General features: G+C 42.9%; 1 protein-coding gene across 1 annotated transcript in view; it reads left to right on the top strand.

The window, feature by feature from the left end:
* Positions 1 to 8,638, top strand: part of Tdrd1 (tudor domain containing 1) — a 41,016-nt gene extending 32,378 nt beyond the window's left edge. The window contains exons 20-25 of the mRNA XM_071610884.1: positions 156 to 272; positions 3,241 to 3,408; positions 4,414 to 4,641; positions 5,240 to 5,286; positions 5,367 to 5,459; positions 7,337 to 8,638. Of these exons, the coding sequence (XP_071466985.1) occupies positions 156 to 272; positions 3,241 to 3,408; positions 4,414 to 4,641; positions 5,240 to 5,286; positions 5,367 to 5,459 (653 nt within the window). The 3' untranslated portion in view covers positions 7,337 to 8,638. The remainder of the gene's footprint in view (positions 1 to 155; positions 273 to 3,240; positions 3,409 to 4,413; positions 4,642 to 5,239; positions 5,287 to 5,366; positions 5,460 to 7,336) is intronic.
* The last annotated feature ends 14,881 nt before the right edge of the window (positions 8,639 to 23,519 follow it).

Below are 23,519 nucleotides of genomic sequence, written 5' to 3'. Positions count from 1 at the left end.
TATATAAATATGTTTGTGTAATATTTGTTATATATTTGTATATAGTGTGTATTTTAAATATGCAAAGGATTTTTATTAGACTTTGTATTCTTTTATATACTATTAGTAATAGCATTGGAAAGTTTTTCACAAGAGATTGCTTCTATTTCTTTTAGAAAATCAAGAAAAACTCTGTTTATTGACAGCTGAATTGTTAGAATATTGCAATGCTCAGAAAAGCTATCTGTCCTACAGACCAAGAATTGGAGATGCATGCTGTGCCAAATACACAAGTAAGTTTCTTTTAGGTAAAATATTAAAGGAAAAATGTTTAGTGTGTTCCCTTTTTTGTGAGATTTTATAGATTTTGGTATATTAAATGCATGTTTCATTTGGTTAGAGAAGAAATACAGAGTTGTGAATTTAATTCCTATATTGGTCATTCAGCATTTCTGTGCTTTGTAGATTATTTTTAGGCAATAACATAGGTAGACTACACAAATCTGTCAGTACTTACAGGTAACCATACTCTACTATAGTGGATCAGTAACATTAAGGATGTACAGTCCTTCTATATATATATATATATATATATATATATATATATATATATATATATATATATATAATGAGAATTTACAATATATGAATTTACTGGAGGAAGAATGAATGGCCTCAGGAAGTCAAGACTGATTGATTATAGTCTATTTAACCACTCATGTTTAGTATTTCATGTTAACATTGCCATTGCTAGCAAATAACACTATTCTGGCTTGTTTCTAGGATTGAGGTGAAGTGGGACTGCAGCCAGTTTACCAGACCTTTTAGGGTCCATGTGGGGTCTGTTACTAGGGCCTGGGTGGGCATGGCTCCTGCCATTTTTCAGGCAGATGGGGCTAGTGGCAAGAAGGCAGCCCAGCAGGGCTAGAGCTGAGTTCAGAGGGGAACAGGGCTGCTCTTGATCAGTGGCAGGACTGGGGCTCAGGTCAGCCTTCCCAGAGCAACCCTCCTCAGACTTGGGCTCCTGGGGTCTTAAAACCACCTGCCTGAGTCCCAAGGGAACTTCTGTTCTTAGATGGTACCATATTGTTGCTTTGGTGGGGAAGGGCACGAACCTGCTACACTTTCACCTTGCTGAAGTCACTCCCTAGTTTTGGTTTTCTTTTGTATGACAACTGGATTTGCACCACCCCTCTTCCCCTCTTTTGCTTCCCAATAGAAGTTGTGATTTTTAGTTAAATAAGTATTTATGATGACTTGATAAAGAGCTGAGCCATGCTGTAATCCATGATTCTGGTTCTCATTTGCAACTTCTGTTGTTAATGTGTTATACTTTCCCTATCTCCAGTTCTCTGTATTAGCATAAATTCCCTCCAAGAACTCTTTGTGTACGTGATCAACTTTTATTCCACTCAAGACATCTTCAGCCCTGCTCCTATCCAGGCTGCTTGTCCTCCAGCCTGTGGCTGTCCTCTTAGGTTTTCCCTTCCCCATTGATCTTTGAAGATTGTTTCAGCACTCCCCCTCTGTTAACTGGATTTCTCCTTCTCTCAGCTCAACTTGATTGCTTTCACCTTATTTCCCTTTTGATTTTACTCCAGTATTAAGGTAGATCTTATCTTTCAGAATCTGAGAAAGGGTGTGTGTAAGATAAATTTCTTATCTCCTATGTTTGAAAAGTCTTTTTTTAAAAAAAATATTTATTTTTTAGTTTTATGTGGACACAATATCTTTATTTTATTTTTATGTGGTGCTGAGAATTGAACCCAGTGCCTCATGCATGCGCTACCACTTGAGCCACATCCCCAACCCTGAAAAAGTCTTTAACAGTTGATTAATAGCTTGTCTGGGTGTGATTCTAGATTAGAAGTCATTTTCCCCTTGAAATTTTGAAAGCATTGCTTTTATTGTGTTTTAGCTTTGGTGTTTTTTATCAAAAGGTAGACATTATCCCAGACTTTCCCAACTTGGTACATAGTTTTAATCCTCTCTGGAACCTTCAGTATCCTCCTCTTGTATTTGAAATGCGCAGTACAGCTTGGTGTGGTGCTTTGTTTGTACCTTTGCACTGGGCACTCAGTGGAACCTTAAGTCCAGAAATTCATGGACTTCAGTTTTTCTGAATTTTCCTGAATCAGTGCTTTTATTCCCTTCTTTTGTTTTCTAATGTTGGACTTGAAATCTTCTGCTCAGTTTTGGTTTTCTCTTTCATTCTTTTCTCTTTTTCAAGAGACCTCCTCAATTTCAACTTCCAGCTTTTCACATTGAGATTTTCATTTCAGATACCACATTTCTAGTTCCAGTGTCTTTTGATTTTTCAGGTGTGTGTGTGCATGTTTGATACTGTTCTGTTCTTATTTTAAGAAACGAGTGTCATTTCTCCAAGGATATTACTTTTGTTCTTTCAATTTTCATTGTTTCTCCAAAGTCCTGTTTTGTCTCTTTTGCGCTCCTGTGGCACATTAGAGGCTTTCTTCAACTCTGTGGTGATCCCTTGTTATTCACATGTCTAAGATGGAACTGTGCAGTTCTTTGGGGATTTCTTTCTGAGTAGCTGGTCCACTATCGGTCTTGAGCAGGTTGATCTGGCTCTGCCGTTGTACTGGGCACTGCCAGGGTTGGCAGCTGGACGTGCTCTCACCTGGGCTGGTTGTCTGCTGCCCGGAGTGCTCCAGTTCTTAGCAAACTCTTCCTCCTCTGCTCAGTCTCACGTTCCCCACCACATGGTCTCTCTGGAAGAGGAATCTCTAGTCTCCTACAGTTGTAGGAGCAGTTGTCTGGAACCATTTCAGAAAGGTATGTGAAGCTATATTAAAACATGTGAGCATAAAGCTTTTTAGTAACTTTAAAAATAGATATTATAATGGCCTCATTCTCAGCTCTATCTTTACTCCTGCTTTTGAATGAATAGCACCAGTTATTAAGCCTTGGGGTCTGAGGATTTGAGGTACAAACTGGGCTACTGCCTGACCCCCAGCTTTGGCTGAGCTACCATGGATCTGATAAATCATTTCCATTCATACATCTGTTTTCCAGACTTCTGGTATTATGTGAGTTTCTCTTTTGGTCACTGTCCTTATGATTAAAAACAAAAATCCCATTGTCTTTTTAGTAGGACTTGGAAGGAATAGAGGTAAAGCTGGACTCTAACCATAAACCTTGGCATTTTTTAAGTGATGTGAATGTAATTTATGAAAAGGCATCTGAGGTAGGAGGGATTGTTGACTCAACTTCTCAGCTAAGCGTCTGTTCTGTTTTCAGGTGATGATTTCTGGTACCGTGCAGTTGTTCTGGGGATATCAGACTCTAATGTGAAAGTGCTCTATGCAGACTATGGGAACATCGAAACCCTGCCTCTTTCCAGAGTGCAGCCAATTGCCGCCAGCCACCTGGAGCTCCCTTTCCAAATCATTAAATGTTCACTTGAAGGTAGATAAATCAGTTTCCACTTTGTGTGTCTTGTGAGATTGTTTTTCTCTTTGTTTCATATCTCTGAGTTTGAATCAGTTGTGTATTTTAAGTAATTGCTCAAAGTTCTAAATGTCAAGAGTTTTCAAAGAAATTTCACATTCTTTATTTTTTAACTCTCACAAAAACTATACTCAGATGGTCTGTCTTTGTTATATGGCTTATTTTCAGAGCGTTGAGTTTCAGAGATTGTTTTACCCCCTCTGGAAAAGCTCTAGAAGAGCCTGGGGCAAGATGAACCAAGGTGGTCTGACCCCTCTTCCAGGGTCTTGCTGCCTTGTCACAGCTCTCCTTAGGGACCGGAGGCATTGCAAATGACACCATTCCTGACTGTCTTACTATGGTTACTGCATTCCAGCTCCAGTTGGAATTTGAATAAAGTGAACTGAAATGTTTAAAGTAGCTTTTTACTCTTATTCCTGGTCTCTTTACTCAGCAACCTCATGGATAATATCACATTGATGACTTATAGTCTGTTTTGCTCAAGAATTGGGAAATTCTTTATCACTGGATAAAGATGTTCCCCATTGGAACATTCAGAGCAAACATTGTTCCTGTTTTGTGCCCCCTAAGGCTAGATAAGTGCTCGGGGTCATCCATAATTATTTGTTGAGTAAATTTGAATTTTCTAATGCAATAGCAGTATTACATCAAAAAATACCTAAACCAGCCAAAGTCAGAAAGCCTTTTGTTTATTATCCTTAGCTAATTTATCTAACTATAGTCTTTAAAAAGGGACTTGAAAATTATCGGGTACAATGGCACATACCTGTAATCCTAGTGGCTGGGGGAGTCTGAGACAGGAGGATCACAAGTTCAAGGCCAGCCTCAGCAACTTAATGAAGCCCTAAATAACTTAGTGAGACCCTGTCTCAAAATAAAAAGGCTGGGATGTGGCTCAGTGGTTAAGCACTCCTAGGTTTAATCCCTGGTACCAAAAAAAAAAAAAATTCAATTTTTTTCCAGGACTGATGGAGTTGAATGGAAGCTGTTCTCAATTAATGATAGAGCTACTAAAAAATTTCATGTTGAATCAGAATGTAATGCTTTCCGTGAAAGGAATTATTACGAATGTTCATACAGTGTCGGTGGAGAAGTGTTCTGAGAATGGTACTGTCAATGTGGCTGATAAGCTGGTGATGTATGGGCTGGCAAAAAACATCACATCTAAAAAGCAAAGTGCTTTAAATACAGGTATTTCTTCAGGTGTGATTAATACCAGATGTAAGTGTAACCAGGAGCAGAGATGGTCACTTTAGTTGACCTGATCTTCCTCATTCTGTGTGGTCACAGTTGCTACCACCACCTCCTCCATAAATCCCTTGGAAGGGCTCCGTTGCCACCCCAGGGGCCACCTTGGTGGGAGCAGTCCTGTTCCAGGGAGTCCATAGGGCAGCTCAGCAGCATTGTTCTGGGAGTTAAGCTTTGAAGTGTCTCACATTCTGCCCAGGCCTTCCTTCAGGTTCACTTTTGATCCTACTCAAAATGAGAACTCACGTTTGGGATTGGCTTATCCTGGTATTTCTACAGTGTTTGGCAGACCTGTCCTTGCCCAACAGAGGTCCCCTATAGGTGATGATAGGATCTGACCCTTGCAGTGTGGGTGTTAATTTGTGTTAAACAAACAAACAGAAAAATACCTGGTCACAAGAAGTAGATAAAACATTGAAGCCCAGATGGGTGGATTGTGTTCTCTGTATTTGGAACCCAGCCATAGGGGCAGATAGATATCTGTTGAGATCTAGGTTTTTCTTGTTGGATACTACTTAATGGCTTTCTTTTTTTCTTTTAGAAAAGATGCACAGGATGAATTGCTGCTGTACACAGTTGCAGAAACAAGTGGGTAAAATTTCCTTTAAGTAGATGTATGTTCTTAACAGTTTTAGAAATGAAACTACTGTTTTCTTTTTCATCCATAGGTTGAAAAACATGAGCAGATTCTTCTCTTCCTTTTAAACAATCCAACTAATCAAAATAAATTTATTGAAATGAAAAAACTGCTAAAAAGTTAAGTAAGTGAAGTTTGATGTTTTTGCCACTCCTGTTATTGCCAGTCAGTTGCTGTGCTGTTGAGGGTGGGGGTTGGGGTAGGGGGCTGATGGAGTGACTCTTGGGACAGCTGTGCTTGACTACTTTTTAAAAAAATTTTTTTTTTTTAGTTGTCAGTGGACCTTTGTATTATTCATTTATTTTTATGTGGTGCTGAGGATTGAATCCAGTGCCTCACACATGTAAGGCAAGGGCTCTACCACAGAGCCACGACCCCAGCCCCGTGCCTTACTTTAGATGTGATGATCTGAGTTTGGCTGGGATGCTCTTGCTATATCCCGAGGTCTGATCTGATGTTTTCCCTCTGATGCTCCTTGTGGGTCTAAGCCCAGAATTGTGGGTTCTCCTGCCCTTTCCCTGTTACTGATATGTGGGAGGATTGTTATGAGGTGAGGTTTAGCCTCAAAATCCTCATGGCCCAAATTGAATCATCTCAGATCCTCACAGTGCACACCACTACAATTAAGATTGGTACCTTTTGTGAAGAGGACCTGAAGGATGTGGAACGGAATGCTGATGCACAGAAACAGATTCCCTTTTAAAATGAAACATTGCCTCTTCTTTGGGCTGTAGGTGACTCCAGTGTTTAAAGAAAATATTGCTGACTCTAGACTGGTAGTTCCCCCACTTTTTGACTGTCTGGGACCCTTTGTCCTAAGATTGCTCTCAGAAATTACTCTATGATAAATGGTAATTAAAACTTATGATCAAAATGGAATTGTCCTCCTTGAAATTGATATAATTGGGTTGATGTAACAAAAGCAAAGGAGCTTTGTTCACTTCGTGCCTGAGCTTTGATTAGTCCAAGTGTGATTTTTGTTGGGCCATTTGGAGATCGCCCAAGAGGCTGTTCTTTGTGATTGTCTTGTGGGTGTGGTTGCTCTCAGGTAGGAACCAACAGTGTTCAAACATTTCCCATGTGCTAATGTACTTATTATGTATGTTTTTAAGAAAGTAAGCTGCATTGTAAGCGCAATGTCATTAATGCAGGAACAATGGTTTTGATTCTCAAAATTTATTTCCTTTGCAAATTTTGGGTTGTTTCTAGTAAGTGATGACTTAACAGTTGCAATTATAACTTTCAAGTCTTTCTATTACATTAAGCTTTAGTATCGGCTGCTTTTTTGTATACACAAAGTCACATGCTTGATCTCCACAGTACCCTTCAAATGAAAGTAGACCTCATTTTAAGGATGAGGAAGCTGGGGTTCCCAGATGCACAAGATCATGTACATAGCCTGCAGACTAGCATTTATGCCTAAAAGCTGAGTTCTCTCTATTGCCCTTGACTGCAGTCTGCATGTTGTGCTACAGCATCTTTATAGATTAGATCACTTCTATGGGATGTAAAATTAGGGGGTTATACTAGAAAAAATTGCATAGACGGTTGCTTAAGCAAACGCAGTTGAATATTTACTCTTATATTAGTCTTCCTAGGGGAAGAGAGAATATTTTAAAAAGGTAAGTATTATATCATCTTTGGAGGAATTTATCAGTTGATAATTGTAAATTGTCAAAATAGGGGTGCTGTGGTGGGTGATCAGAACACAACATTTTGAAATATATTGCTCAAAAGTGATAAATTCTTTAACATATAAGTTAATATCAAATACTTTTTATGTTTGAAGGAGAGTGCCAGCAGCTGTTTTTTATTTGTGAAGGGTAGTATGAACAGCTCTACTCACTGGTGGTGAGCTTTTTTAACTGACATATTTGATTTAAATGTGCAGTTTCAGTTGAAGGTGAATGTTTGGTTTGCTTGTGCTTAAAATAGAAATTAAGAACCATAGTGATTGAGCTTTTATATAAGGTATAACTATGGTTGATTTTTCTCTTTCAGGAACAGTGTCTTTTGGAAATAAACATGAGAAAGGAAACAATGAAAACTAGACTTGAGAAAAAGCTTTGCATCTTGTGTGTGTTTTAATGGAACCTTTTCTTTTTCTTTAATGACCTCTTTTGCCTCCATTTTTGCTTGCTTACCATTGTTCTCTTAGGTTGCTAGCCGCCCACCCTTTCTTCCCACCAAATAAGTCTTGGAAAGAAAATTCATAGCAAATTCATGGGAATGCCTGGAAAGGATATGTAGGGCTTTCCACTGTGTATATATAACTTTTTTTTTTTTTTTTCATTTTACGTGCTTGGGATTGAACCCAGGGCCTCACGCATGCTAGGCAAGTGCTCTACCACTGAGCCATATCCCCAACCCTGTAACTTTTTATTACTTAGAAGAACTAAAGGAAAAATATGGTTCTGTGTTAATTTGGATAAATCTAATGGGTAGATATAGGAGCTTTGTCATTTTCTGTGTGTTTGAGATGTTTCCTAATATTCCCTGTGCTCCCTGTCATCATCTGCCTCTTCCACATAATAAATGTTCTTTGGTTCCTTGCACCTTTAGCGTCTGCTCTTTTCCTGTCCATCCTGTGAGGGCTCCAGCTTCTTCTAACCATCCTCCATCAGATTGCTTTTCTTTTAGCCTTTAGGCATGGAGTCTGTCCCAGAGCTGTGGACCACTCCACTGGGAAGGGACTTTTTCTTTTCCTCCTTCTGTATTCTTCCAAATCTGTACCCAGTTAGATTTTTACTATAGAAAGAATTTACTGTTTTCTGAAGCACAAATATAGTTATCAATTTAAGTTTAAAAACTGAGAGTATATATTTTTCTTGAAGCACATGATGTTAAATTCTCCTAAATTTACATTGCATAATTATGGGCAAGCTGACTTGGGAATTTCCCCATGATATAAGTACCAGACTATGACAACTTTGTGTGTTGTCACCAATACAAAGGTCTGTTTTTTGTTGTTTTTGCATTTACTGATAATGTGTGTCAGTTGTTCTGTTGTATTTAAATGGAATTTCCTCACATAAAAAGTTGTTCAGACGTTGATGTGCTTCTATTTTGATAAAAGTTTGTGCTGCTTTGCCCAATAAAGTCGTCCACTTGTCAACCAGCCTCCTCGTTCCTGTTGCTGGCATCTTGCTCACTTCCCTTTCTTTTGCACACCCCAGAGCACTGAACCCTCGGCTTGCTCACCCTGTGCACTCACTCCAGGCAGGGTGGAAAGGCACCTGGCCCTGTGCAGTCCCCAAATTGGCTGTTTAATTATAGAAAACTAGGGAAGCTACTGGAAGAACATAGAAAAATGTGAGTCAAAGTTCTGTTCTTCAGATCCCAATGTTGTATGATATAGACTAGACATTTGAATAGAAGTTATTTTATTTAAAGGGAATTTTTGACTTTGTTTTATTTTGTTTTGGTACAGGAATTGAACCTAGTGGTACTTTATCACTGAGCCACATCCCTAGCCCTTTTAAAAAGATATATATTTATTTTTTAGTTGTAGATGGACATAATACATTTATTTATTTTCATATGGTGCTGAGGATCGAACCCAGGGCCTCGCACATGCTAGGTGAGCGCTCTACCACTGAGCCACAACCCAGCCCCACTTTTTTGTTTTTTGAGATAGGGTCTCACTAAAGTTCTGAGGCTTGCCTTGAATTTGCCATTCTCCTGCCTCAGTCTCCTGAATTGCGGGGATTACAGGCATATGCCATCACACCCAGCTTAAAGGGCATTTTATATTATTTGGTGGTTGAGCAATATACCTTTTTCCAAAAAAGACAAATATCACCTGTAGCAGTAGCTTTATAGAGGTGGGGACTGAACGTCTGACTCTGGATTCATTTGAGATACTTAGTAGGTGTTTATTTTAATATGCCAGCTATATGTTTCATTCAACAAATCCTTATTGAGATACATTTATGTACCTGACATTGTGGGAGGTGTTGGATTCGTTGTTTCATAGGCCTCATTTAGGGCCCTGCTGACCATATGCACCAATTCTGGTCTTTGGTTCCCTGAAGACTATCTGGTTTTGTCATGAGTATAATAGAACTGAGACCATATGTCCAAATAAAGTTTATTCCTGGATGGAGGCCTTATAAATATTGGCATTAATCATATCTAGCTTGCTCAGGAAGAGCTTTTTGTCATATAGATTAAACTGAACTCCCAGGGAGTAACGGGGAAAGGCCCTATTCCCATATATCTTTTGTTTTGCTAGAATTGTTTTGCTGCAGTAGCTAGAAATATTAAAAAAAGCTCAACTGTGAATAAGGATAATTCACATTTTGAAATTGAACTCTTCCTATAAAATAAATGTTCTAGAAACCAACACGTGAGAATCCTTACCAGCAGGACCCTATGCTGCCAGATCCCCAGAGAGAGTTTAAATCTTTATTAGAGGGCCAGCTGACATTAGTGGGGTGGCTGAGTGGCAAGTGGAGTTCTGGGAGTAGCCAAAGAGGACATCCAGGCTCCTCAGCAGTATATGTGGTTCTGTAGCCCACATTACATCAAGCAGTTCTCACCAAACACATAAGGAAGGTTCTTGAAGGCGGTTTTTGTTTTTCTAGATAAAGGAATTGGAAGGCGGTCTGTAGTTGTGAACTTGTAGATGGAGTGGGGGAATGATTTTGCTTGCTGGGATTAAAGTGGTGTTGGATTGGCAGTGAGATCACTGCCCACCTGCACAGATCCCTTCCAGAATTAGTTCAGTGAGTACTTAAAGCATACGTGTGTGGAAACTAAACAGATTTGGAAAAGAAATGGTAACAGCAGGAGAGAAATGACAATATGATGTAGAGCACACAGCATTTTGGAATGTTGGTTGAGTGACTGTTACCCAAGACTTTGCCTTTATAGAAACTTCGTGTTTGCTTGATTCAGAAAGAATCACATTAGGGACTACAAATTGGTGCAACCACTATGGAAAGCAGTATGGAGTTTCCTCAGAAAACCTGGAATAGAATGCCACTCCTAGATTTATGCCCAAAGGACTTGATGCAGCCACATCAATGTTTATAGCAGCTCAGTTCACAAAAGCAAAACTATGGAATCAACTTGGGTGTCCTTCAACATATGAATGGATAAAGAAACTGTGGTATATATACACAATGGAATATTACTCAGCCTTAAAGAAGAATGAAAATATGCCATCTTCTAGTAAATGGATGGTACTAGAGAATATCATTCTAAGTAATAAGCCAATCCCAAAGAACCAATGGCTGAATATTTTCTCTGATATATGGATGCTAATTCACAATGGGGGATGGCTAGGGAAGAATAAAGTTGAAGGGAGGGGAGGAGATGTGGAGGGTAGGAACAATAATAGAATGAATTAGACATTATTACCCTATATGCATACATAATTACATGACCTGTGTAACTCTACATCACATACAACCAGAAGAATGAGAAGTTATACTCCATTTATATATGATGTGTCAAAATGCATTCTTTCATGTATTATTAATCAGAGCAAATTAAAAAAGTTAACAAATAAAATATTTATCTCTTAAAAATTGTTTCTGGAAGGAGTATTTATTAAACCTTATTTGTATAACCAAAGTTCTAATGGTTTTAAAAGTACTAGTGCTGGATGGGAAGGCATTTCTTTAGTTTGGAAAGACAGGTCATGAAGCATCCTAGTGGGGAAAAGAAGCCTATTTTCTTAGTGTAAATTGCTGTATCTGGATGGTGTTTAGGATGGGGATTGTGACTACTGTGTGTATGAGTTACCACTTTGTAATTTACCGTTTCTGCTGCGGCATTACATCAGTCCTGTGCTACAGGTGCCCCTTAGTAGGCTAAAAATGTCTGCACAGACAGCCTTAAAGGTTGTCTGCTTATTTATGTATCTCTTAGAGAAAAAGCCTTTAATAGTGTTTTAAAATTATTATTTCCTTTGCAAAAAATAGTTTTAAATGTTGTTATATATCTCTGATGTTTGCAAAGCATTTTGTATTATAATTTAAGTTGGATTCAACCACAATAAAGAAAATGAAAAAAAAAAAGCATCACATTCCTCAAAAGCAAATCCAGCATCACTTTATGCATAATTCTCCTGTTTTATGGAGGAACTGGGAAGTGCGTTATCACTTTTAGAACAATTTGTGTCTCTTCCAAGCTCAGGGGCCTTAGCTCTGAGATGGCATCATCTTTCCTCCTGTCTCCACCACAATTTAGTTCTTGGCTCCACAGCTGGTGGTGTAGTTTAGTTTGCTGCCTGCAGAGTCCTTGGGGATCAGGCCTTTTGTTTCCTCCAAGATGGCCACTTTGCCATTTATTGGGCATTGTTTCCTGTTCTTTGACTTCTCAACAAGGCTCTGATTAGTGGCTGCTCTGGTTCCCTCTGGTTCCGGGGAGTGCAGAACTTTGCAGGTCTGTACAGCATCCTTTGCAACAGTTCTGTTTATGTGTACTTTCCTCATTTTGGGGACTGGATGCAAGGAATTTGGTTGGGGTTCCACAGAGTTCAGAATCACCATATCCATTGTACTTTTATAGGTCAGGAAACTGAGAAATCAAAAGCATTTTTTTTTTCTGTGTTACAAGGCCAACAGGGGAACTGGCTGGGGAACCCCAGACCACTTCATCTCCAAAGCTGTGGTCATTCTATTACACTGGGCGCCTGCTGATACCTGTCACCAAGTGCTGAAGTCCTCGTTTATCTCTGCATAGATCTTAAAATCATCTCTATGCCTTGAAACATCGTGAACAGGGGAACAGGGCGTTGACATAATTCACATTTTAAAAGGATATTTACATATAAATTACCAGGCACTGGGTTTGAAGAGGTGAATAAGGCAAAAGTTCTCAGAAGCAAGGAGCTCATGACTCCACCCTCCAGGATAGTGGCCCTTCATGACTTAATTTTAAAATTTCCATAAATCTTTACAAAGGAAGGATTGTTGTGGATGACAAAAGTAGCCACACAGCATCTCTGTATAAAAAGCCTTCACCCCTGCAAGTGGCCCACTCCCTACTCTGCAGAGCTTGGGCCACCTGCTTTTTCTCTTCCCACATGAAATCTGAAAGGCATGGGGGCAGACTAGGCTCTGCTGATGCTTTGATGAGAAATTCACAGCAACTGTTATCTCTACCCGTATTTATACTTCTAACTCCTCATCAGGGAATGCAAATGTGAAATACCCCCAATTTAAGGCAGATCAAAAATGTTAGGAATGCCCAGGATTGAAATACAGATTCTCTAAACTCATTAGGCAAAAGTTTACAGAGAAATGTTAAACAACCAGCATGGATGGGCGAGAGGGGTTGTCAGTGGTGGACTGTCCACTTTTTATCAGGACCCCATTCTGCTCCTCTCACACCTATCTGGAGTGACACAGGTCCCTCACCACATGTGGCTGTTAAGCACTCAATGTGGCTAATCCAAACTGAGACATGCTATATGTGGAAATATATACAATAGAATTTTAAAGATAGTATAAAATATCTCTATTACATGTTTGTATAGTGTTTTTCATCTATGAATTTATCTTACCAAAGTGTATTTTACCTGTTTCACTTTTTAATGTTGCCACTAAAGCATTTAAAATTCCACATGTGTCTTGCATTGCATTTCTTGTAAACACCACAGATTTTCAGAGGCAGAGACCATCCTTCCCTGGTGTTTAGACCCATGTTCTCTTACAGAGTGACATACTGGCATATTATGTATGCTGTCAGTATGTTTCTTTATTTTTGTTTTTTGGTATTGTTTGTTGCCCCCCACCACCACCACCATTGCTCAGTAGATGTTATCGGGAAGAGTGAATTATGTGAAAATGTTATTTTTCCTCCTCTTCAGTAAGGTTTATCAGGAGCCAGTTTCACTGAAGCCTGTCAATGTCTAAAGGGTTGAAAACCAACTGAGAACTGTAGAGTGAAATGCAATGCTTTTCTAATTTTTAAAAAGGAAATGTGTAAAAATAAGAAAATTGCTATTCGCCTGATTGACACAGGAATGAATAATGGGGGAGGCCTTGGAAAAGTGGAAGCAAGTCAACTTCCTAGAAGGCAATTTGATAAGATGCATATAATTTCCCAAATTGCATATACCCTGTAGCCTAGAAGTTTACTTTTTTGCAGTTTATTCCAAGGAAGTAAGTGGGCTAAAGCACAAAGATATCTAATTACATGATTAAAATTGAAAGTTGAGAGTTCAACAATAGTAGATGGGCTGAGCAAGGTGGCATACACCAATAATCCCAGCCATTCAGGAGGCTGAGGCAGGATCTCAAGTTCAAGGCCAGCCTGAGTAATTTAGCAAGACCCTGTCTCTGTCTTAAAAATCCTGATGTAGTACATTTAGAACATCATGTAGTGGCTAAAAAGATGTTCAAAAAAGGAAGTGGGAAATATAATGTATAGTATGGTACAGTAAGGAATGAATAAGCAGATTTTATATAGGTAGAATAACATTAGAAGAGCACTATAATGTTAACAGATGATCTCAGTCTGCAGTAGAATTCTCGGTGGTTTTATAAATTTGCTTACTGATTTTTTTTTTTTTTTGCAATGAGTATGCATTATGCAAGGACACTTTTTTGATGAAGTATTAAAATTATAGATTATACAATAATAGCCAACATTCATTAAAGCTTACTTTATACAAAGCATCTGCCAGGCATTGTGCTGTTTTGTTCGATGGTGGTTAATTTTGTAAAATCAGGCACCCTTTAGACTTAAACAAGGATGCTGGCCAAAAGGTGGACTAATTATCACCCAATTGCAATAATGGGGCAGGCAAGTTAACAAGAGGCAATTGCCTTACAGAAACGAGGCTGGAGGCCCGCACAGAAGTACGCACTTTGCTCATTTGCCTACCTGGGCCAACACCTGGTTAAAAAAACGCGAGGGGCGAGGCCAGCGCGTATCCCAGAAGCTCCCGACGCACCACCCTTACTTAGGGGAGAGCCGCCAACTTAGCTGGGTCCCGCTGCGCAGCCCTCCCAGCCTCTCCAGGGACAGACCAACAGGTGTCCCACGTGGCTGCCGCCCCCCAAGGACGTCCCTCCGTGGGTCCGCAGCGCCCCCTGGCCCGAGCCAAGCCCATGCCTGTCAGCAGAGGGGCCTGGGTGGCGTGCGCTCCTCGCCGCGCTCCGCCCGGTGAGTCACCGCCCGAGTTAGCTCCGCGCTGCCGCTGCCCGAGAGCCCCGCTAGCAGCCTGGCAGGGCTGCGGCCGACGGTTGGCGTCCCTGTGAGGGGGTCCCGGTGCGACCCAGCTGCCCCGACCAGGAGCGCGGAGGCTGCGCCGGCCCGCGCTGGCGTTGCGGGCTTTGTTCGGCTTTGTCTGCGCCCACCTGAGCGCGGCCTTGCCGGGAAGTCGGCGTCCCGGGCAGGAGCGCACCTGGCGCGCGCCTGCCTCGTGTTCCCCGCGGTCCCCCAGGGCCAGCTGCGGAGGTCGTGGGCAGGGACACGCACGCCGAGCCGAGGGGCGCGGTACGCAGGTAAGTGTAGGGGCTCGGTGTCTGGGGGGAGGAGAGTGTCGTGTGAAACCCGAGCTGCCTGGCACGGTCGCGGCGCTCCCTTCACTAGTGGCTGCAGAGGGGACTCGCCTTTTGCAAGAAGGCCCTGGGAACATGCCCTCCCCCCATTACAGAATATATACAGGTGTTCTGGTGACTTTGTGCGGTTTTCCCTGGAGCGTAGTGACCCCAGAAAAGTCTTGCAAGCAGAACCTGAGAGGGGCCTCCTGCCCGAGAGACTCGCCTTGGGCCTTGGGAAGTACAGGGAATTTGACTTTACAGGAGGGGAGAAATTTGTCTTAGGTCCCCCCACTTCCATGCCGCCGTGCCCACGCGTTCACGCCCCTTCATGTACACACACACGCACGCACGCACACACACACACACACACACACACACGCCTGGGAAGAAACTTATCTCCATCACCAGCTCCCCCACCACCGACACACACACCCCAACACCTTACACCCTGACTCCTACTCCCTTCCCTCTGGCTCAGTCTTGCTTTGTGTGCTTCTCTGGGCTGGCTCTTGGCCACACCTGTCTTGTGAGACAGAAAATGGGAGGGCCTCAAAACTGCACCGTGGAAACTTGAAGAACATTGTGGGCACCAGGCAGAAGAGGAAAGGGCACCTCGCTGCCTTTGATTGTGGCAAGAGGAGCCTTTGAATGTGGACAGTAAGCAACATGTTGGAATGCTGGATGTCTTGGAGATCTGAATAATTTAAACCTGGATTTTTCAAATAATAAACACCTTTAATTTGTGAACTGGTTTCTCCAGAGAGACCACATTTGTACTTGAGATCTACCAGGTTGTTTGAATTTCACTGATTGTAGACTTTGGAAAGACACAGTGGTGTAGGCTGGAAAGTCGGAGTGGTATTGGGTGGTTTGGGACTGCTTTGACAGTCAAGAGTCATCAGCCTCTGTGTTGACCCGCATTTGTGTGACCCTGGATGAATGAATGAATGAAGGCTAAACTGGACCAGCCTCTGGCCTCTATTAAATCTCAACCCTGGGGGTGAGATGGCACCTGAATCCTGAGGAAACTTCCCTGCCTTATTGAAAACAGCATCATGTGGATGTTTTTCCCCACCCCTTTACAGCTCCCTACAGATGACCTGGGCCTTGTTGATAACTTGAGTTTGTGTTCTATAGATGTTGTTAAGGTTGGCTTGAAATAAAATCCGTTTTTATGTTTTGGAATTATTGTTCTGTTGACAAATTAAACAGACCAACTGTAGGACCTCCAGGTGTTTTATAGATTAAGGCCTAAAAATTCAAGGTCTGTTTTGCTCCCAGTGTGACATTATTAAGAAAGGTAAATTGAGAAAGGGCAAGAGACACATCAGAAGAAAACTCGGAGGTATCACTGTATTTGGCAAAGACCCCAGGAGTGTCACTTCCTTTCAGCAACCTGAAGCCACTCTCTTCTGTGACTTCCTCTGTCAACATCCAGCTCAGAGCCACCTCCTGGGAGTATAAGAATTTCACAGACTAGCTTCCCAGGCAAATCCCGGAACAGAGGAGTGTGACTTCCTTCATCATCCTGTGTCTAAAAACTATCAGCGAGGTATTTTTGATTAAAGCTGGTTTTTGGCCCACCATCCCTCCCTTAAGGAGACTGGGGACCCTTGGCATGCATCGCAGTCAGAGGCCCATTTTTATGGATAAGGAAACTCGATACCCAATTTTAGGTTCATATCAAAATTAAGCATAAGACAGTTCCCATTATCTCCTGGCCTCCTTATACACATCCCTCACCAGACTGGTACATATTTTATAATACAGTGACACATCATTATCACTCAAAGTCCATAGTTCAGCATTTATTCTTGGCGTTGAACATCCTATGGATTTGACATGTACAGTGACACGTGTTCACCATGATATCATACAGAAGTTTTTCACTGCCTCAGACATCATCTGCCTACTCATCTCTCCTCCCCGAGCCACAGCAATAACTGAGCTTTTTATTATCTCCATAGTTTTTCTTTTTCCAGAATGTCATACAGCTGGAATCATACCTTATGTTTTTCAGATTGTTTTCTTTCACCTAGATACACATTTGTGCTCAAATTTCTACTTCTGGCTTTTTAGGTTTTTTTTTTTTTTGGTGGGGGGAGGAGGGGAAACTCAGTGCTGGGGATCAAATGCCAGGGCTTTTTATATAGGGATTGAACCCAGGGGTGCTTAGCCACCGAGCCACACCCCCAGCCTTTTCTTTTCTTCTCCTCTTTTCTTCTCTCTTCTCTCTTCTTTTCTCCCTTCTTTTCTTTTCCTGAGTTGCTTTGGTCCTTGCTAAGTTGCTGAGGCTGGCTTTGAACTCATGATCCTCCATCTTCAGGCTCTTGAGCCACTGAGATTACAGACGTGTGCCACCATGCCTGTCCACAATCATTAATTGGCAGTGGTGACACTGGGGATAAGCTCCTGGTGAAAGTAACTTTGGTTAATAATGCCCCTGCCTCGTGTGCGTCTTGCAGTTACTAAGTATTTTCATTGCACCCCAATACCTGGAAGTGTGCTGGGCACTGGGTGGATGCTAAATAATTTTCAATGGATAAATGAAGTTTCTTATAATTGTATCAATTCTGTCAGCAATACTATGAGGCATTTAGAACAGTGATCATCAAATATTTGCATTTCACACAGTGGATTTAAAAATTAAAATCATTAAAATCATTTTAATGAGGGGGCTATAATACAATTGCTAATTTTAATTTTCTCTAATCAAGGCTATTTTTAGAAAAATCCCTCCCATCATCTACAAGGCTATTAGAGGCTCTGCATGTTCTTTCCCTGCAACCTCCTGTTTCAGCATGGCCCAAAGCAGCCCCTTGGGACAGCTAAAAATGCTTGAAGTCTCTCCCCTCCCTTTGCCTTCATCCGCTAAGCAGCTCTGGTCTCTGCTTTTCCTCTTCTACCACAGAATTATCTGCCGACTTTCCCTGGGTGTGATTATTATCACTAATCTTCTGCTTCCTGTCCTAAGCCGTGTTCTCTGACTTATTATTTTTGTTTTGTTTTTCACATTTTTTAAATTGATGCATTATAGTAGTACACAGTGATGGGGTTTATTGTTACATATTTGTACATGCACACAATATAACAATATTATTTCCCAATAGTTCCCCTTTCCCTCCCCAAGATCCCTTTTCTCTACTGATCTCCCTTTGATTTTCATGAGACACCCTCTGCCCCACCCTTCTTTCCCTATTTCCTCTCTAGCTTCCACATGAGAGATAACACAGGACCTTTGACCTGAGTTGGGCTTATTTTGCTTAACATAATGTTGTCAAGTTCCATCCATTTTCCTGCATATGACATAATTTCATTCTTCTTTATAGCTGCATAAGACTTCATTGTGTATACATGCCACATTTGCTTTATCCCTTCATCCAGCAATGGCCACCTTGGCTGGTTCCCTAGTTTGGCTATTGTGAATTGTGCTGCCATAAGCATGCCAAGCCCTGCTCTTGACCTGGATTTCTGAGAGTTCAAATTAGGTAACCTGGTTCTTGTCCCAGGGGCCTTTAGTTTGGGGTGTCATGGAATTCTGGCAACAACCTTTTCAGGTAAAGAAGTGGGTGGTGTCACTGCATTGTACAGAAGGAAATCGAGAGACTGAAGTGAAGGAATTAACCAGAAAAGTTCATGTGCAGTTATGATGTCTGAGCGCTGCTCCTTCCACTCCACCAGGGTACTGCGCCCTTCTCAAGGCTGAGATCTGGGCTGGACTCCAAGTATGTGGTTTGCTAGGTCTGTGGCCTTGAGCCCCACCTTCTCCAAGCTTGTTTTCCTCTTCTATAAAAATGGAGACGATAACATCTACCTTACAGGGTTACGGATTTTGTTCAGTGAACATGTTAAATGTAATAACCTTTTGACATTGATTTAGAAAAGGAACGTCTACCATTTAGCAAGGACTTTCCCACACTGCCTCACTGGGTCCTTTACAATGAGTCTGTGAAACCCAGATTCTTCCCATCCGACAGATGGAAACTGAGGCAGGGGAGGTTGTTGCTTGCGGAGTCACCCAGCTGCTAGAAAGAGCTGGGCTGGAATTCTCTTTCGGTACTTCCAGTCCTGTGTGTGTATTCCCCCACAACTCGGAATTCTCCAGAGTTCTACTACAAGGAATTTGGGTCCTCGGCAACGTAAAGCATTTCAAATATCAGCCAAACAAACATGAAGATCTGTTGTCTAAAACTGTCGCTTAGCAGATGCAGGGAAAGTGAGAGGCCCTGGATTGATACCCAAGGAATCCAAAATGGCACAACGTTCACCCCTTGGTGCTGGCTTTTGGTTGACAGTATGTTGTGTTCTGGAAACTTGCTGATTCTTTTAGGGAGACTGTGACACTTCCTGGGTAGCTTTTAAAATGCTCTAACTGGGCATGGTGGTGCATGCCTGTAGTCAGGTCATCCTGGGCAATGTAGTGAGACCCTGTCTCCAAAAACAACAACAGCAAAAACCACACAAAAAACACTGTCCCTGTCATGTCAAACCAGAAGTGTGTCCTCCATTTCCCTGGACTTTCAGAGTCTGAGTCAAATATTCTACCAGTGGAAAAGGAAGATGATTGTTATAGCAAAAGTCAGAAAGGACTTCTTGGCTGGAGACTCTTGCCTCCAATTTTAGTCTTCCTGTTCAGGTGTGGACTGCTCTTGTAAAGGGCTCAGATTTCCATCCTGATTTGGAGAAGGCTGCCAAGGGCTAATCTAATATATAGTTGCATTTTCCAAGGGAACGGAAATGGCTTTTTTTTTTTTTTTTTCCATCCTACGCTCACCCGGTTGCCTATCATTGAAGAGAAAGTGGACATTGTCCTGGACGCTGCTGCCTTCAGCTATCACCGATCCAACCCTTCTTTTAAAAGCAGCCTTGTTTGGGCCTTTGCTTCTTGCTGCGGCATAGGGGATGTGATCCCTGCCTAGGACGAGGTGGAGCGGGTGTGCGTATGTTGGGGGTCATCCTGCAGCAAACTTCACTCCTCCACTGTTCCAGATGCTGCCGGGGGCCTGTGTGGAACCAGGGCCCCACAGCAACTATCTGATGAGAAGATCAGGAGCGAGGCACTCCTAACTCCATCTGTGAAAGCCTGGCCACGGGGGGTGGGTAACATGAGGGGTCAGCATGAGTAATGGAACAGAAAGGAACGTAGGTGACGAACGAGGTGCCTTGTAATGGAAAAGGCTTGACACCGTGTACCTGGGAACCAAGGTCTGTTCCTGTCCCTGGCATGAAGATCACTCTCCACGACTTTGCACAAGAATGTGGAGGGCCACCCTGGAAAGCGCCTGCTCCTGCCCGTTGTGGAAGTTGCTGGCAGGTATTAGCTGGTGGAAAACCGCCAGAGGGCAGGATTCAGGGTGGCAGATGTCTACTTCTGTTCCCCATTGCTGCCCATAGCCTTTTATCTGGAGCCTACACTTCTGCCACAGTGTCCTCTCTTGCCCCTTTTCTCCAACAATTCTCCTTCTTTGAATATTCAAGAGAGTCTTTCCTCAGATTCTGTAAGGTGGAAGGTGATGGATTGAACAGACCACTGGGAGTCCAGCTTGGAATCTGATCCACTGATTAACTGTCACATGGGACAAAAAAAAAAACTTCTCTAGACCTCAATTTTCTCATCTGTAAAATAGGAATAATATACCCTCGTTGGCTGGTTAGGAGAAAATATATGGACTTATAGAACTTGCTGGCAGGCATGCAGTAAGTGCTCACTAGATGGTGGTCATGGTTGATTTTTGCTGTGGAATACATCCTTGTTTAAAAAATTTTTTCTAGGACGGGTATGGTCCCAGCTACTTGGGAGGCTGAAGCAGGAGGACCACTTGAGCCCAGGAGTTCAAAGCCAGCCTGGGCAACATAGTGAAATCCTCTCTCAAAAAAACAGACAACAAAAAGAGTTGATTGGATGGGAAGAGTCAAAGAGAGCTCACATTGAAATAGCATTTGTTTCTTTCTTATTATTAAAAAGCTGGGGCACATGCCTGTTATCCCAGTGACTCTGGAGGCTGAGGTGGGAGGATCACAAAGTTAAGGCCAGCCTCAGCAACTTAGTGAGACTCTGTCTCAAAAAATAAAATAGACTGACTGGGGGTGTAACTCGGTGGTAAAGTGGCCCTGTGCTCAATCTCCAACACCCCACTCCCACAAAACATAAATGCACTGAGCATGAAGATGCACCTGCAAGTGCCCTCAGGCCCTCGACGGTGGACCTTGCAGTGCTTTGTGGACCCAGCAAGTCTGTGCCTCACCTTCTGTGCACCAGGCACCTACGGGTCACCAGGCTCCAGCACAGACTATGATGCAATCCTTACTCTTCAGCATTTGCCACCTGACAGTCAAAACAAGTGCATCATGGGGCAGCTTTAGTACATGACCATAGGGGTTGTGTTAGAGGGGACAAAAGAGAGCTGCCAGGCCAGTGCCGTCTGATCTCGATATTTGCAAGGGGGCATTTGACCTGCGGCATTCATTCGAAGATTGCCAACATCAACAAGCTACTGTTTTAATGAGCAATAACTTGGGAGACTCAAAAAACATCTGACTGGGCAAGCAGAGGCATGTGATAGGGTGAGATGAAGTCACCCGGGCTTGTGTCATGGCATGGAGGGCGTGGGCCTGCTCCCTGGGCGCCTCACCATGCAGCAGGGACCTCCTCTGCTCCGGTCCTCTTTATCCTGGAAGAAAGCGGGGAAGGTGGTGCCTTAACCCTCGTTCTTATAAATTATCCGCAGGTCTGAGCCTCACTCTCCTGCATGTGCCCAAGGTTGGAAGCTGTAAGGGCAGAAAACTGCCCCTAACCTAAGGCCAGGACAGCTCTGAGAAACTCTTTCCCACTGCCCCTCAACCCGCTGCCTGACTCCTTGGTGGCAGGAGGGAAAACTCGTGCTTGGGAGAAAGTCCCAAGTTGCCTTGCTGGTGTGCACCTGGGCTGGAAGCTGACAGGAGGCACGTGAGCCCCACGACAGGCCCACAGCCTTTCTGGTCACATGTGTCCCTTCCATTGCGGCCAGACAGTGCCTGAGTCCTCACTCTTGCAACGTTGGATACAGGTTTTGCTTAGGTTAAGACTGGAACCTCTTAGTCTTACACAGACCCAGCTAGTCTGGGCAGCTGGTGTAATTTGTTTAGGTAACGTGAAATCCCAGGAGTGGATGGAGTAAGGTCTCACCATCCGGGCCCACAGTGGAGGGGGAATGGGATTTGTAAAACCAGAAGACACTTTGCAGCATCTGGTCCAACCCCCTCATTTTGCAAGTGAGGAACCACAACCTCTATCAGGGTCACGGCATCAGGGTGAGAACGAGGGACTCAGGATTTGTGTTGCAGACTCTCGGCCACCATGGGGCAGGTGTGGCCCCTACCTGAGTGAAGAAGCCACACTATCTGCCCTGTAGTGGGTGGAGCTCTGAGGTAAGAGGAGGTTCAAGTTCCCCTGAGCTGACCTGGCTCCGTGGTGAGAGGGAAGCATGTGGTTTGGGAGCTGGAGACCTCACAGTGTGACCTCCTGGGTCCCTTCTCCTTTGGATTCTCAACCACCTCTTTCATCTGTCTCTGGGTACGCCTTGCTCAGTCTCCTTTTCCATTATACAGTGACCTGTCATTCCCCTTCTCTGCTCCCCTGGGGTGGGGGGGAATGAAGCCCAAGGGTGAGCCGTGTCCCCTGAAAACACCCCCCTGCCCACATGCACTGCATATTCAGATTCCCTGCAATTCCAAGAAAGGCCCAGAACAGCACCTTCATGAGCATGACTTGGGTTGTTTTAGGCTTTCCTGTAAATCAGAAGCAGCAACATTTCCTGGGTCATCTCGATTTTTAGGGCAGCTCTTAACCTGCCCTGCCAATCCTCTGAATGTCGAATCTGAGAAGTGCGCTGTTCTTGCAGCTGGGGACTCACATTATGCCCCAGCAGAAGTGGCGGAGCATGTCAGACAAGGAGAGAAGTCATCTGGGTGTAGTGCAGGTTGAGGGAGCTCTGTGAGCAGCTTGAGATGACCTCACAGCTAAAATTAGAAGTAAATCTCAGGTGTGTGCTCTTACGGAATCAGTTACCTTATTGATCTATTGTTTCTTACGAAAATTCACTTTCTTTATACCACCCTCAAGGCCTCATGGCATTGAATATTACCCAGACTAGGAGAATTCTTCAACCATAAAAATAAAAAAATAAAAAAAAAGAACTTTTATCCCTTCAGCTAGATTACTGTTTCCATATAATGTAGAAAATGCAGACTTTCTTCAACTGTCTCAGCTAGGGAAAGTTTGGGTGACTTGCTAGGTTTCAGAAAATGAGGTCATTGAGCTCAAATCTTCAACTTGTCAGCTTCTAACTCCTCATGAAGAAATGCAGACCCCTAAAAGGGGAGTCATTTTACCCAGGCACAAGTGGCCGGCCGGGCTGAGCACCAGGACTCTGAACTCTGCAGAGCCCTCTCAGGGGCTGTAGAGGAGCCGGAGTGGGTTGGGGGCAGGTGTGGTATTCTGAGAAAGATGGCTGCGGAAAGTCCAAGTTGTTGGAGTAAAGTGGCTTTTTGGGAATCGGTGTCTTCTCCAGGTGACTGTGTGATGGCAAAGAGGGGCCTTCAGGGTCCTATTTGTGGCCTCAAAAAGCTAAATAGTTGTCATCTCCTTCGATGGCATGACTTGAACTGTTCACAGGATTCATTACTAATGCTGCTTTTCTTTT

This window comes from Marmota flaviventris, chromosome 4, assembly GCF_047511675.1.
Source record: "Marmota flaviventris isolate mMarFla1 chromosome 4, mMarFla1.hap1, whole genome shotgun sequence".
In the NCBI taxonomy this organism is placed as follows: domain Eukaryota; kingdom Metazoa; phylum Chordata; class Mammalia; order Rodentia; family Sciuridae; genus Marmota; species Marmota flaviventris.
The sequence above is the reverse complement of the archived record's forward strand: the minus strand, read 5'-3'. Positions and strand labels throughout refer to the sequence as shown.